The sequence below is a fragment of the Muscardinus avellanarius genome (genome assembly GCF_963383645.1).
Source record: "Muscardinus avellanarius genome assembly, chromosome: 7".
Classification (NCBI taxonomy): domain Eukaryota; kingdom Metazoa; phylum Chordata; class Mammalia; order Rodentia; family Gliridae; genus Muscardinus; species Muscardinus avellanarius.
In genome coordinates, this window is record NC_137793.1 from 27,329,438 (window position 1) to 27,344,742 (window position 15,305).

The 15,305-nt window shown below is 37.5% G+C and overlaps 2 protein-coding genes across 2 annotated transcripts in view; one reads left to right on the forward strand and one right to left on the reverse strand.

The window, feature by feature from the left end:
• Window positions 1-8,121: 8,121 nt before the first annotated feature.
• On the forward strand, window positions 8,122-9,120 carry LOC308265020 (olfactory receptor 14I1-like; the record flags this gene model as incomplete). Its single annotated transcript, XM_080698650.1, has 1 exon — window positions 8,122-9,120. One exon carries the CDS (start codon window positions 8,122-8,124, stop codon window positions 9,118-9,120), a length of 999 nt encoding a protein of 332 aa, XP_080554776.1.
• Window positions 9,121-14,679: 5,559 nt separating this feature from the next.
• LOC308265021 (olfactory receptor 2G6) overlaps window positions 14,680-15,305 on the reverse strand; it is a gene marked incomplete at both ends in the record, with an annotated part of 948 nt that continues 322 nt past the window's right edge. The window contains one exon of the mRNA XM_080698651.1: window positions 14,680-15,305. This exon is cut by the window's right edge and continues 322 nt beyond it. Within this exon, the coding sequence (XP_080554777.1) occupies window positions 14,680-15,305 (626 nt within the window).

Sequence of the window (15,305 nt, forward strand, 5' to 3'; positions counted from 1 at the left end):
AAGATGGGAGTATCTGAATGACACACTAATTTCATTTACTTTGGGTATAAAACCATGAATGGAACTGCTGGATCATGTGGGACATATATAACATAAACACAGACATGATAATTCTCATTTACTTTTATGAGAAACTTCCATACTGTTTTTCATAGAGGCGGTATTCATTTACCTTTCCACCCACTGTGTGCAAGGGTTCCTCTTACCTCACTTTGAGCACTTATTATTATCTTTAGTCTTTTTAAATATTGTCTTACTAAGATAAGGTGCTATCTGACTGTAGTCTAAAACCACGTTTTACCCTTGATTAGTGATGGTAGGCATTTTTTCATATCCTCTTGACCATTTGTGTGTCTTTTTAGAAAAATGTCTATTTAAAAAAATTTTTATTGGTGCATTGTAGTCATACATCTTAATGGAGTACAAGATGGTAGAGTAAAATGCATGCACACATCACTTAATTAGCCTTACCCAGTTTCCATTCCCTCCTCCCTCCCTCCTTTTCATATTTGGCTTATTGATTGATTTTGATATGTTTGTGAATGCACATCATGTACTTGAGGGAATTTCCCTCTTTCCTCCTCCCATCTCCCTCAGTTAGGCCACCTCATTTGCTCATCTATAGTTTCTCCTTCTTCATCTAGAGTTCCTTATGTGACTCATTTTCTCCCTAGCTTCTACATATTAGGGAGAGCATTGAATTTCTTATTTTTCGTGACTGAGTAGTCTGACTTAGCATAATGTTCTCCAGTTCCATTCATTTCCCTGTAAATAACATAATTTTGGTCTTCTTTATGGCTGAGTAAAATGTCATGGTATACATATCCCGTAGTTTTGTAATCCACTCATCTGTTGATGAACATCTTGGCTGGTTCCATGGTTTGGCAATTGGGAATTGTGTGGCATGAACATAGATATGCATACATTAGTTTGGTAATTTGGTTTCTATTCTTGTGGGTAGATACCCAGAAGTGGTAGTGCTGGATCATATGGTATGTTGGTTACAATTCTTCTGAGGATCTTCTATACTGTTTTCCAAAGTGGTTGCACTAATTTGCAATCACAACAACAATATATTAAAGTTCCCATTTCTCCACATCCTCATAGTTGTATTTTGAATGATTGCCATTCTAGTTGGAGTTAGGTGAAATCTCAGGGTAATTTTGATTTGCATCTTTCTGATTGTTAATGATGTTGCATGATACTGGAACAAAAACAGAATCATAGACCAAAGGAGCAGAATAGAAGATTTAGAAAAAATCTGCACACTTACAGCCAATTTATTTTTTACAAATGGGGCAAAAAACATACACTGGAAAAAAGATAACCTCTTCAACAAATGGTGTTGGAAAAATTGGTTAACCATATGCAGAAAAATGGAAATAAACCCCACTTTCTCACCCTGCACAAGAATCAATTCAAGATCAAAGACTTGGAAAATTAAAATAGAGACCTTGCAGCTCCTTGAAGAGGGCATAGGTCCAACACTGCAATACAGAGGCACAGGTAAATCTTTCTCAACAAACTCCAAAGCACAATAAACTAAAAGGTGGATCAATATATGAGATTGTATTAAACTAAACAGCTATAAAGCAAAGGAAACTATCAAGAACCTCAACAGAGAGCCAATAGGAGAAGTTTTTTTTGCCAACTACTCCTTTGATAGAGGACTAATATCTAGAATATACAGAGAACTCAAGAAAATCAGCACTAAGAAAACAGAGAACTCAAGCAAAAAATGGGCAAGGAAACTAAACACTTCACAAAAGAAGAAATTCAAATGGCCAGTAAATGTGGGAAATGTCTATTTAGATATATTACCCATTTTAATTGGTTTATTTATTTACTTAGTTTTGCTAATAAGTTTTAGGATTTCCTACCAAAAACCATCTTACCTCCTTTTATTTCCATATGGAGTCATTTATTCTAATATTTAAAGTAAGTTAATTGCATATATTATTTGGAATGCTTAACCTTTAGTGACTTTAATTTCTTGCAAACAATAGAAAGTGAACTTCTGGAAAGATGGAAACTGAGAAAAGCAGTGTTTGCAAGTCCTGCTGACAATCGGTCTTCATTGCCTCAAAAACAGCAATTTACATAGCCGGAAAACACTATCAGTAGAGGAATAAAAACTATAAATACAAGGGACAGATAAAAAGAAGACAAGAAGAACAACCAGAGAGCAGAAAAGAAACCTGCTTGCCTTGTGGTGGCGGGTGCCACACCAGCGCCATTCAGATATGAGAAGCAAAACAAAGAGCTAAAGTGAGCAGCTGTAGATCAGTCAGTTGTAATTCATCAGTTCTTCCTGCACAAAGACTGGCTAAAACTTCCAGCGGCTAAGCCCATCATGTCCACCAGGGATTCAAAGCGGAGCTCAAAACCAGAAAAGAAATACACTAGCCTCACAGCTGAGGGCGCTGTGGCAGTGCCATCTTGCCAGGGGTAGCTGAGTTCACCACACCCTCCAGAGATCCAGACCAGTGCACACCAAAATCGTAAGTGAAACTGCAGACCTTGCAGGAGAAATCTCAGCGCTGGCTGAGCCCCCAGGAACACGTGCAGCTTTGATAAACTCCCTGGGTCTGAGATCTTGCAGTTAAACCCAGTGAAGTATTAGTGATGGTAGAGATTACCACACCCTAGTTACAGTTCCCCATGGGAAAACACCCAGTCTGGCATCCCCCTGGGTCTCACACTGCTGTAACTAACTCCTTGGGTCTGAGACTTTGCGATACAACCCAGTGAAGGAGTAGTGGCAGCTGAGATTACCACACTCTCCAGAGATCCAGAGCACCATAAGTGAAGTCATGGTGACCGGGAGAAGAACTCAGAAAGTTCTGCTGTTGATCAGTGGAAAATCTGGAGGAAATTGACAACTTTCTACATAAATACAACCTTCCTAAACTGAGTCAAGAAGATATAGAAAATTTAAACCAACCAATAGCAATTATAGAAATTGAAACAGCAATAAAGAGATTACCATCAAAGAAAAGCCCAGGACCAGATTGATTCCCAAGTGAATTCTATAAAACCTTTAGAGAAGAGCTAAGACCAATACTCTTCAATCTATTTCATAAAATAGAAAAAACAGGACTCTCCCAAATACATTCTATGAAGCCAACATCACATTAATACCCAAACCAAATAAAGACAGTTCAAGGAAGGGAAACTACAGGCCTATATCTTTGGTGAATTTGGATACAAAACTGCTAAACAAAATACTAGCAACACACATTCGAAACCACATAAAGAAAATCATACACCATGACCAGGTAGGGTTCATCCCAGCGATGCAAGCCTGGTTCAAGATACGAAAATCAATCCATGTAATTCATCATATAAACAGAACCAAAGATAAAACATAATCACTTCAATAGATGCTGAAAAAGCATTTGATAAAATCCAACATCCATTTATGATAAAAGCACTGCAGAGAATCAGAATAGAATCTCAACATCATAAAGGCAATCTAAAAGAAGCCCACAGCCAACATCATACTAAATGGGGAAAAACTTAAAGAATTCCCCCTAAAAACAGGAACAAGACAAGGCTGTCCATTTTCACCACTTCTCTTCAATATAGTACTTGAGAATCTAGCCAGAGCAATAAGGCAAGAAAAGGAAATCAAAGGAATACAAATAGAAAAGAAGAACTAAAACTTTCACTATTTGCAGATGGCATGATACTATATTTATAAAAACTTTCACTATTTGCAGATGGCATGATACTATATTTATAAAAACCAGTTAACCCCTATGCAATCCCCACCCCATTCCCTTTCCATTCCTTCTTCCCATGCTTGGCTTAGTGGTTGACTTCAATATGTTTAGGTATTCATGGGCTATACAGAGTTTCCTTCTTCCCCCCTCACACCCCCTCAGTTAGGTTGTCTTTTTTGCTCCTTTATAAGATTTCCTTTTATATCTAGAGTTTCAGCTGGGTGTAGTGGTGCACGTTTGTAATCCCAGCATTCGGGAGGCTGAGAACAAGGATCACGGTTTGTGGACAGCCTCAGTTGCTTAGTGAGGCCCTCTGCAACTCAGTGAGACCCGGTTTCAAAATAAATAATAAAAAATAGGGCAGGGGGTGTAGCTGGGAGTTCGAATGCCCCTGGGTTCCATTCCCAGACCCGCAAAATCAATCAATCAATCAATCAATCAATCAATCAATCTAGAGTTCCTCCTATGACCCATTTCTCCTTAGTTTTTGCATCTGTTGTCCTCCAGTTCCATCCATTTCCCTGAAAATGATATAATTGTGTATTTTTTATGTTCCATTGTGTACATATCCCAGTTTTGTAATCCATTCATCTGTTGATGGACATCTTGGCTGGTTCCATAGTTTGGCTATGGTGAATTGTGTAGCTATGAACATAGATACACATACATTAGTTTGGTAGTTTGGTTTCTTTTCTTTAGCGTAGAAACCCAGGAGTGATATTTCTGGATCAAATGGTAAATTTGTTCCCATTCTTCTGAAGTTTCTCTATACTGTTTTCCAAAGTGGTTGCACTAATTTGCAATCCCACCAACAACAGGAAAATGGATGGAACTAGAGGACATTAAATGTGTGCATGCATGTCTACACAAGTTTTTACCCCATTATTATGTATGAATACAATGCACCAATAAAAAAATTAAAAATATAATAGAAAGTGAATAATTTTGAATCAACAAACCCATATTGGCAAATTCATGAATCTAAATTTTTATTATCATGTTTGTTTCAAAACCACAATTTGCCAGTGAGACACAGCATATGTTTATAAACAGTCACAAATATTTTTAGTTTATCTATAATAAGAAACTAGTCCAGAAAAATTTTATTGTCCTCCTAGGGTTTTTTTTCTATTCCTGAGAATTAAATACATGTGTTCAACAACAAGAATCATGCCAGAGGAATCACAATACCTGGCATCAAATTATACTACAGAGTTATAATAATAGAAAGAGTATAGTATTGGAAATAAAAACAGATACATGCACCAAAGAAACAGAATAGACGATATAGAAACTAATCTACACACTTGTAGCCAATTGATTTTTGAGAGCCATGTGGAGACCCTGATTCAATAAAAATAAATAAATAAATAAATAAATAAATAAATAAATAATGGGGTATAGTTTTGGAATGGTACTAATCCAATTTCTAGTACCATTCACATACCCCTTCCCCAAAAATATTTATCATAAACTCTCAATAGAGCTCTCCATTAACTTCAAATTTCTATTTTTTACATTTGGTGAGATCCATTATTCATGCATAATTTTGGTCTTTTACTGATTTGGGAAAGATGAAATTTGGAGGAGATGAGAAGTGTGATAGTTGTTTTCATTGACCCATTAGTTTTCTGAAACTTTGGATGCAGTAGGAAAATAGGCTGTTGCCCTATGAAGTAATTTGGAAGCACACCTGCCTTTTTCATGTAGTACAATGGATAGGTGTAGTAGCAAAAGTAAAGCAACTAATTACTATCTCTCTAGTTCATTAAATATATGGATTTATATTTTTATTAAAATTATTCTGTGACATATGAAAATGTCAATCTTTTAAATATTTTTCATTTTTATGTTGCCTTTTTCCCCTTGTCTTAATTAAAATTTATGTCTCTCATACTCACATCTTCCCCATGGACTTTGAGCTCAATTATTCTACATTCCAGAGTCTGTTCTCTGTTTCAGTAAGGAATATGCCATCTTTTCAGGGGAAAGTCTGCATCTCCTGAGACCCTGGCTTCCCAGGCTTGTCTCTGCAAGCCAATCGCTCCAGGCTCCAGGGCTCCAGTGTCCCCAGGAAGCTCTCCTTCATATACCACACATCAGATGTTCTTTGTCCCTGAGTTTACAGATTAAAAGATGCCATTTGTCTTTAGTAATAAACCAGGAGAGGTATCAGAATTGTTCCTTTCTTTCATTATTTTTGAACGTACATAGCTGTTAAGAAGCTACATTTGCTTTCACTAGCTATTGCTGCTCTTGAATTTCTCAGACTTTCATGAAATGAAGAAACAGAATTCATCTGCACAAAGTTTAGGTGAGCAATCTTTTCAAATTCTATTTGTGAAAAGCATCAAGACAGATGTTTGATTAAAGTGATTAATATTTCATATTTCATCAAGAAAGCCAGCAAACAAAATAATTTAGCACATATAGGGGTTTTTTGAGGGGGTATTCTTATCATTTTGGCCAGTTTTGAAGGGATCTATTTTTAGCACAGAACTGAAAAGGAAGCAGCTCATGGTGTGGGATATATTGTTTTTGGCCCAGCTTTGATCTCTGTCCCTAGAGATGAGCTGAATGAAGGGCTTGTTTTAAGGGCTCGTGCACTAGAACATGGCATTCTGATGGGTTAAGGAGATCTCTTGCTCATCAAATGAAAATGCCTTCAGAGCTGGTAGACAGCACAAAACATCTTGTTTACTGTCATTTTACATTCAAGGTGGCTGAAATTAAAATTTATTTGTAGATTCCCCAATTTAAAACAGCTCGGTAGTATCAGGATACAAGGAGAATTCGGGTTTCCTTTAGTTTCAGCATACCACAAGGATCTCTTTGGGATCCTTTATTAGCTTGATGAACTCTAGTGTGTGTGTGTGTGTGTGTGTGTGTGTGTGTGTGTGTGTGTGTGTGTGTAAAATGTTAAGGCATGCAGAGAGGGAGAATTTTCAGTTGGGATGCTGTTTTGAAGTCAAATTGTAGACAGTGCATCCAGAAGAAGAAAATAGTCACACATGAGTAGAAAAGTCTAGGAGTCATGTGCAGCTCAAGCCATACACCAGCAATACCCTGGTTAAATTTTCACCTTTTCAGAAATCACTATACTCCTGATTAAAACAAAGAGGAATTTTGAAATTGTTCTATGGATTACAAAACTATGGGATATGTACACAATGGTATAAAGAACAAAATTATGTCATTTGTTGGAAAATGGATGGAACTGGGGAACAGTATGCCAAGTGAGACTAGTCAGTCACAAAAAGTAAAAAATAAAATGTTCTCCCTAATAAGTAGAAACTCGGGGGAGGAAGGTTAGAGGAGGAACTCTAAACAAAGAAGGAGAAACCATAGCTAAGTGAATAAGGTGACCTAACTGAGTGGGATGGGAGGGTAGAAGAGGGAAATTCTCTAATGTACATGATATACATTCACAAACATATCAAAGTCAATCATTAAGCCAATCAAATGAGGAGGGAGGGAGGAGGGGATAGGGTGGTAATTGGGGAGGGGTAAATGAGTGATGTGTGCATGTATGCCTCTACCATCTTGTACCCAGTTAAGATGTATGACTACAATGCACCAATAAAAAAAAATGAAATTGTTCTCGAACACGTTTACCTCAAATAGCCATTGCACCCTGTTTCTCTGACTTTGGACAATCTTGGAAAAGACAGCAAAGCCCTGACAAGCCAATGTGTTATCCCCTGACCCCACATTCTGGGTCATGTCCACACTATTCCTGCCTCAAATCCCACATGGTTAACACAGAGTAGTAGGCCAGGGTGTATTAACCAAGGTGCAGAACATCATTGTAATTTGTATAAATTCATTTTTGTTCCTGACAGGAAGAGTTCTGCAGTACCATCTATTTGTTCCTTGGATGATATGTGAACTTACAAGACATTAAAAAACAGGAAATAATATATCATTTACTATTAAAGATAGTAAATAATACATTAAATATATATAAAGCAGTTAAAAATAATATACTCAATTTGCAATTTATTTATAACAATAGTATATGTGTGTATTGGAAAGGTTGTATGTCTTTAACATATTTATTAACTACCAAGTATTTTTAATGAATGATCAAGCAATTTGCCTAGTATTTTGATGGATATATTTTATGTATGTTTATTTATATATCATAATGATAATACATTTATATCTCCCTTACATTTGTCTTGGATGTTCTCAAGTTTACATTTTTATATAATTCTGTCAACTTTAAGGGGAAAAACGTCTACTTCCACCCCATTTACTTAAGCAGTGTGGCAAATCCAACACATTCAATTTAAGGGAATATTATTTCTACAAACTCATGCTCATTTCTCTTTGTCTCATTTTAAATTGTTGTATGTTTTCCCCTTAACAATCAGAACATAGATTTTCCTGCCAGATGAACAATCTCACAGATGTGGCAGAATTCCTCCTCATGGGATTCTCTGATGCCCGGGAGCTACAGATCCTGCAAGCAGGGCTGTTTCTGCTGGTTTACCTGGCGGCACTCGTGGGGAACCTCCTCATCATTACAGTCATTACTCTGGATCACTATCTGCACACACCCATGTATTTCTTCCTGAAGAACCTCTCCTTTTTGGATTTGTGCTACATCTCAGTCACTCTGCCCCAGTCCATCCACAGTTCCCTGAGGCACAGCACCTCCATCTCTTATCTTGGCTGTATGGCTCAAGTCTATTTCTTCTTTGCTTTTGCATCTGCTGAGCTGGCCTTTCTCACTGTCATGTCTTACGACCGCTATATTGCCATTTGCCACCCCCTCCAATATGGAGCCAAGATGACCTCAGGGAAATGCCACCAGATGGCAGCCATTGCCTGGCTTAGCTGCTTTTCCTATGCAGCAGTCCACACTGGCAGCATGTTTTGGGAGCACATTTCAAGATCCAACAGGATCCACCAGTTCTTCTGTGACATCCCCCATGTGCTGGCCCTCGTGTCCTGTGAGGTTTTCTTCGTAGAATTTGTGACTCTGGCTCTGAGCTCAGGCTTGGTTCTGGGTTGCTTTGTTCTCATGAGCATCTCATATTTCCAGATCTTCTCCACTGTGTTCAGAATCTCCTCAGTAGAGAGCCGAGCAAAAGCCTTCTCCACCTGCACCCCGCAGCTGGCCATCATTGTGCTCTTCCTGACCACAGGCCTCTTTGCTGCCTTGGGACCAACTGCAAAAGCCCCATCCACCCAAGACCTGGTGATAGCTTTGGCATACACAGTTCTGCCTCCCTTCCTGAATCCCATCATATATAGTCTCAGGAATAAGGAGATCAAAGCAGCTATATGGAGACTATATGGGAAGGTATATTTTCTGCCAAAGTCGACGTCTCATTCTTTGCTTAGAAGATCTGTAACAAGACACCAAATGAGCATGATTACCTTATGACAAAATAATGATAAAGATGTACATAAAGTGACAAAAAGCTATAAAAATGTTGTTGAGATGGGAGAAAGAAAATATATCATGTTATATTTAGATAGAACTAAAAATGTTTCATATAAAATATTTTCTTTTTCTTTTTGGTTCTGGGGACTGAATACAGGGCCATTCTACTTCTGACTTATGCCCCAAAGCCAGCTGAGGCTGGCTTTGAACCTGTAATCTGTTATGGTTGTTATAGCACTGTGGGCTCTTTTTCTCTACTCAACTAAAACTTGTTGAATAGGAAAATTAAAACTAATAGGCAGGTTGGTGCAGCTTTAACAAGTTTCTATTACAAAATCAGTAGGAAATAGAAAGAGAAGAGAAGGAAAAGGCAGTGTGCTGGCTTGTTGAAGAGACTGTAAATGGAACTCTGACCCCCTCTCTATCCCTAGCCTTTAAATGAGTTTTGTATTGGTATGTTGTTATCAGCCTTACCAAGGCAATGGGATAGTAACATTTCTTAGCCAGGTGGTGCCTCTTTGCCTCTGTACAGTGCACTTACTAAGTGCAGAGGTCTACCTGGCTTCTACTCTATCTTTATGACTCTGAAATGCCCTAGGTAGAGTTACTGTGACTTGGGGTTTTTAATTGTCTCTACATATTTTTAGTGCTAAAGGCTTTGCATTAGGGTAAAGGGCAGAGAGAGAGAGGAGAGAGAGAGAGAGAGAGAGAGAGAGAGAGAGAGAGAGAGAAAAGAAGAAGATGAAGAAGAAGAAGAAGAAGAAGAAGAAGAAGAAGAAGAAGAAGAAGAAGAAGAAGAAAAAGAAGAAGAGGAGGAGGAGGAGGAGGAGGAGGAGGAGGAGGAGGAGAGAAGAGAGAGAAAAGAGGAGAGAGAGAGAGGAAATGAATCTGCATTATAACAGCTGCTACCCATCACTGCTTGAGTGCCTGCATAGCACCCAGGCTTTGACTGCTTTTTACACTTTGGAGAGCAATTTTCCAATACCAGTACAATATCCAATAATTTTTAAATATTGGCTTTCCATAAGTCATAGTTCTAAATATGTCTTATATCTATATCCATATCTATGTGGACTCAGTTTTCATAGTATTATTCTATTGATATTATTTGCTTCCTGTAGACTTTACAGATATGAAAATTGACTGAGAAGTTAGCAACATGTCCAAGTTCACACAGCGACAACTCTCAGGAACATGAATTGGTTCTAGGTGGCTTGTCTAGAGAATCCACAAAGTTTTCCACAAATTTATACTGCCTCAATCAATTTGTGGAATGAGTAGCACCTTGTGCTCTCTTAAAATATACTTCTGGAATACAAATAATTTTCATTTTTGTTTTCTTGTGCTATTTTTACCTGTTGAGGAATTTTCACATTTTTCTATAGGGTTATTAATTTACATTCCCACCCACACTCTACAGAGACTCCTTTTCTCCATTGCCTCTCCAAGACCATTTGAGCAGGGCACTAGCCTCCATGGAAAGCAGTTGCTGTTAGGAGTATTCATGCATGAAAAGACTTGGAGTCAAAATTATTATTATTAGAGAAGGAAGGCAGCTGGATTAAAAGCAGAAAAAGCTTCTGCCTCTCCTTTGGCCAGCATTCTTTTTACTAAGGGTTCAAACAAAGCATTTCTAAAAATGATTAAATGGCAAGGCAGTCATGAGTTAAGCTTAGGGAGGGACAGTCATGGGTGAGATTTAGGGAAAGGCATTTTAGATTTAGAGAAAGGCAATCATGATGCAATTTTAGGGAGGAAAAGGGTACGTACTTGTGAGAACTAAGGAAGAGGTTGCACCAGAGTTTGCAGCTGCTTATTTGTTTCTTTTGGTCCTTGAAAACTTGCCTGGGCACCAAATACAGTTTAAATATATACCATTTATGTTCAATAAAAAATCTGTTTAAAAAAAAAGAAAGAAAACTTGCCTGGGATGGAACCCAGGGACATTCTACCTCTGAGCTACACCCCCAGCCATATTTTTTATTCTTTATTTTAAAACAGGGTCTCACTGATTTTCAAAGGGCCTCACTAAGGAGCTGAGGCTGTCCCCAGTGATCTTCCTGTCTCAGCCTCCCGAATGCTGAGATTACAACCATGCCACTATGCTTAGCTTATTTATTTTTTTTTTTTAAACAGGGTCTCACTAAGTTGTGGAGGGCCTCACTAAGTAGCTGAGGTTGGCCTGGAACCCGAAATCCTCCTAGCTTGGCCTCCCAAGTACTGGGATTATAAGTGTGTGTCACCATGCCTGGCTCTTGATTGTGGTTTTAATTTGTATTTTATGTATGATTACTTATGTTTAACATTTTATGTTTATGTTGATTAACTGCATGGCTTTCTTTGAACAATACCTATTTAGGTCCTTTTCCTTCATTTTTAAAAATTGGGTAGTTTCCTTGCTATTGAGTTTCTTATATGTTTGAATATTCTTCCTTCTCAGATATGTGATTTGCAAATACAATCTTCCACTCTATAGTTGCCCCTTAACTCTGTTGACTGATTTATTTGCTGTGCAGAAGATTTTGATATTACTACATCCAATTGTCTATCTTTGAGTTTGTTGCTTGCGCTTTTGAGTACCCATAAAATATCACTAAGCTCAATGTCAAAAATACTTTCCCCCTGGTTTCTCTAACAATTTTCTCTAAGAGTTTCAGCTCTGTTGTTTAACTGTAATACATCTTGAGTTTATTTGTATATATGGTGTAAAGTAAGGGCCTGATTCCATCCCCCGTAAGTGGATATTTAGTTTTACCAATGCCATTTGTTGAAGAGACTATAATTTCTCTGTTTGTATATTTTGACAACATTTTGAAAATCAGTAATCTGTTACATTCATCTATATGTGTGTTTTATGACAGTACAGAATTATTTGGATTTCTATAACTTTGTAATATATTTTCATATCAGAGAATGTGAAGCTCCCAGCTTTGTTTAAGATTGATATCGATACTGAAGAGTTTTATGATTCTGTATGAATTGTAGGACTTCAAAATTAATTAATTAATTAATATATAAACAGGGTCTTGCTAGATTGCTGAGTCTTTTTTTGTGTGTGTGGGTCTGGGGGTGGAACCCAGGGGTATTTGACCTCTGAGCCACACTTCCTGCCCTATTTTTATTCTTTATTTTGAAACAGAGCCTCACTAAGTTGCAGAGAGCTTCACTAAGTAAGTGAGGCTGTCCCAGAACTGCGATTCTCCCGTTTCAGCCTCCCGAATGCTGGGATTACAAGCATGCGCCACCATGCCCGGCTCTCAAGTCTTGATACTTGCTGAAGCTGTCCTTGAATCTGTGATCCTCCTGTCTCAATCTCCCAAATACTAGGATTACAGACTCATGCCACGATGCTTTGATTTTTTTTTGATAGGAAAGTATTATTGGTATTTTGATAATCATTGCATTAAATTTTTAGATCTTTGTTATATGGACATCTGAATATTAATTCTTTCAGTACATAAATATTTCTCTTTATATATTTCTCATTTACTTACATCAACGTTTTATAGATTTAAGGATATGGATTTTACCACCTTGATAAAAATAACTTCTTAAAGAATTTTTGTGGTACTGGGGGTTGAATTCAGGGGCACTCTCATCTCTATTTTTTATTCTTTTATTTTGAAAAAATGTCTCAGTAAGTTGTGGAGGGCCTCACTAAATAGCTGATGCTGGCAGTGAACCTGCAATCCTCCTGTCTCAGTCTCCCAAGTACTGGAATTACAAGTGTGCACCACCAAGCCTAACTCTTAAAATATTTTAATTTTTGATGTTATTTTAATGATAACATTATTTCATTTTTTCCAGATAGTACATTTTAGTATACAGAAATATCACTAATATTTGTATAATTTTGTGACCTGCAAATTTTACTGAATTCATTTACTAAATCTAATATTGTACTGTTGTAATCTCTTAGATTTTATATATCTGAGGTTTTATCATCTCCAGAGATAATTTAATTTATAAGTCAAAAAAATTGCTGCCTTCTATTTCTCCCTTTTATGAATTGCTTAAGCTAGGATTTTCATTACTCTGTTAGAATAAATCTTGTTAATAAACACAGGAAAAAGACTTTTAACTTTTCACAATTATGTGTTATGTTATCAGTGGGCTTATAATATAGCTTTTATTGTGTTGATATATAGTCACTTTACACCTAATATTTTAATGTTTTTATCAGGAAAGAAAGTATATCTTTGCAAAATGATTCTTCTGTTATCTATTGAGAAGAATCAGGAAGTAAAGTAAGAGTTTGGTAAAATATTAAGATTATATTTATTATTAAGTTACTTCTGAACACAACTTTGTTTTCTTTTTGAAACCAAATATATAACTGAGCATTAACATTAGCCTGTGAGTGGGCTTCATATTTCAAACTTTTAGAAATTGAAATACATAAGTAACTCTTTCTTTCTTTTAGAAATTAAGGCTAGAAGCAATTACTTTATGGTAAGTTTTTTAGTTGTGTATGAATATACTTAGGGCTTAGTATATGGCACTTTTACTCAACTTTTAAACACTTAAAAAGATTTATTTAAATAATACATGAATTAACCATCTTAATGTAAGTTTGTTAAATTTCTTTCTTGAATAAAATAATATAGTTATTATTTATATCTGGCAATTTTGTGGAATCAAGATTTCACAATATGAATTGTACTTGTTTTTCTTGTGTTACAAGTAAACCAATACAGCAGGACATGCCCATTCTCAGGTTTAAACTGTCATGTTGCAGAAAAATAATTACTATTCCACAGTATATTATACATATTTCCTTGCCTATTCCTTATTTGTGGTGTGTGTGTGTGTGTGTGTAAAACCTGTGAAAATACGGAACTAATATGTGCTGAGAAAACATATGTTATGAAACCATTAATTTTTTTTTTTTTACCAGAGTGAGGAAGTGGAGTTTCAGAAAAGTTGGAGAGTGTGGGAGACATTTCAACTGAACGTTCAGAAAAAGTAGAAGTTTAAGATTAGCATAGCTGAGCATACTGATAATCCCAGGAAGATTGTACGTTGAAGGATACCCTCAGCAAATTAGTGAGTTCCTCAGCAACTCAGGGAGACCCTGCTCCAAAATAAAAAATTTAAATGGCTGGGAGTGCAGCTCAAAGGAAGAATGCCTCTGCATTCAGTGCCCAGTACCAAGTTAAAAAAAAAAAAAAGTAATAAGTAGTTTACAGGAAGATCAGAACACTAGGCAGAAAAATGGGTAATAATCATAATATGCGATATGCATATATAAATATGTCATAATGAATCCCACTATTATATATAGCTGTTATATACCAATAAAATTTTTAAGAAAGAAATAAAGAATACATGACAGTTGATAGCATGTTTGAGAAAGAGCAGAGGGCTTTCTGTAGAAAGAGCGCAGAATCTTGGGAATCAGGAGAAGGTTTGGAGAGAAGGAAATATCCTGGTATCTTCAGTGGTTTCGCTTCTTATGGAATCTGAGGTGAGTTAGTGACCCCCCCCCCAGCACTGCAAGAGAAAAGCACGTGTAGAAGGAGCTATCCATCAGCTGATATCTAAGGTTAGAGTGACAACTCATGACCTTTCTGACCTTAGAACATTCCCCAGTACCATTGTCCTCAAAGCTCCTTTTACGTCCTTGTTTCTCAAAGTGTAGATAATCGGGTTTAAAAGTGGAGTGACGATTGTGTAGAAAAGAGAGACAAACTTTCCCTGGTTTTTGGAGCTGCTCCTGGCTGGCTGAAGGTACATGAAGATGATGGTCCCATAGAAAATGATGACGACGACCAGGTGAGAGGAGCAGGTCCCAAAGGCCTTTTTGCGCCCTGCAGCGGACTTGATTCCTAGCACAGCTCTGGTGATGAAGCCATAGGAGATCAAGATGAGCGACACTGGCACAATCAGAAAGACTACACTGGCCACAAAGAGCTCGGCCTCGTTGAAGGTCGTGTCCACGCAGGCCAGCTTGATCAGCACTGGCACCTCACAAAAAATGTGGTCCAGCCTGCGATGGCCACAGAGGGGCAGCTGCACAGTGAGGGAGCACTGGATCAAGGAGGTGACCAGGCCACTGAGCCACGCCACGCTGGCCAGGGCCACACAGAGCCGAGGGTGCATGATGGTTGCGTAGTGCAGGGGCCGGCAGACGGCGGCGTAGCGGTCATAAGCCATGACTGCCAGGAGAATGCATTCCGAGGAGC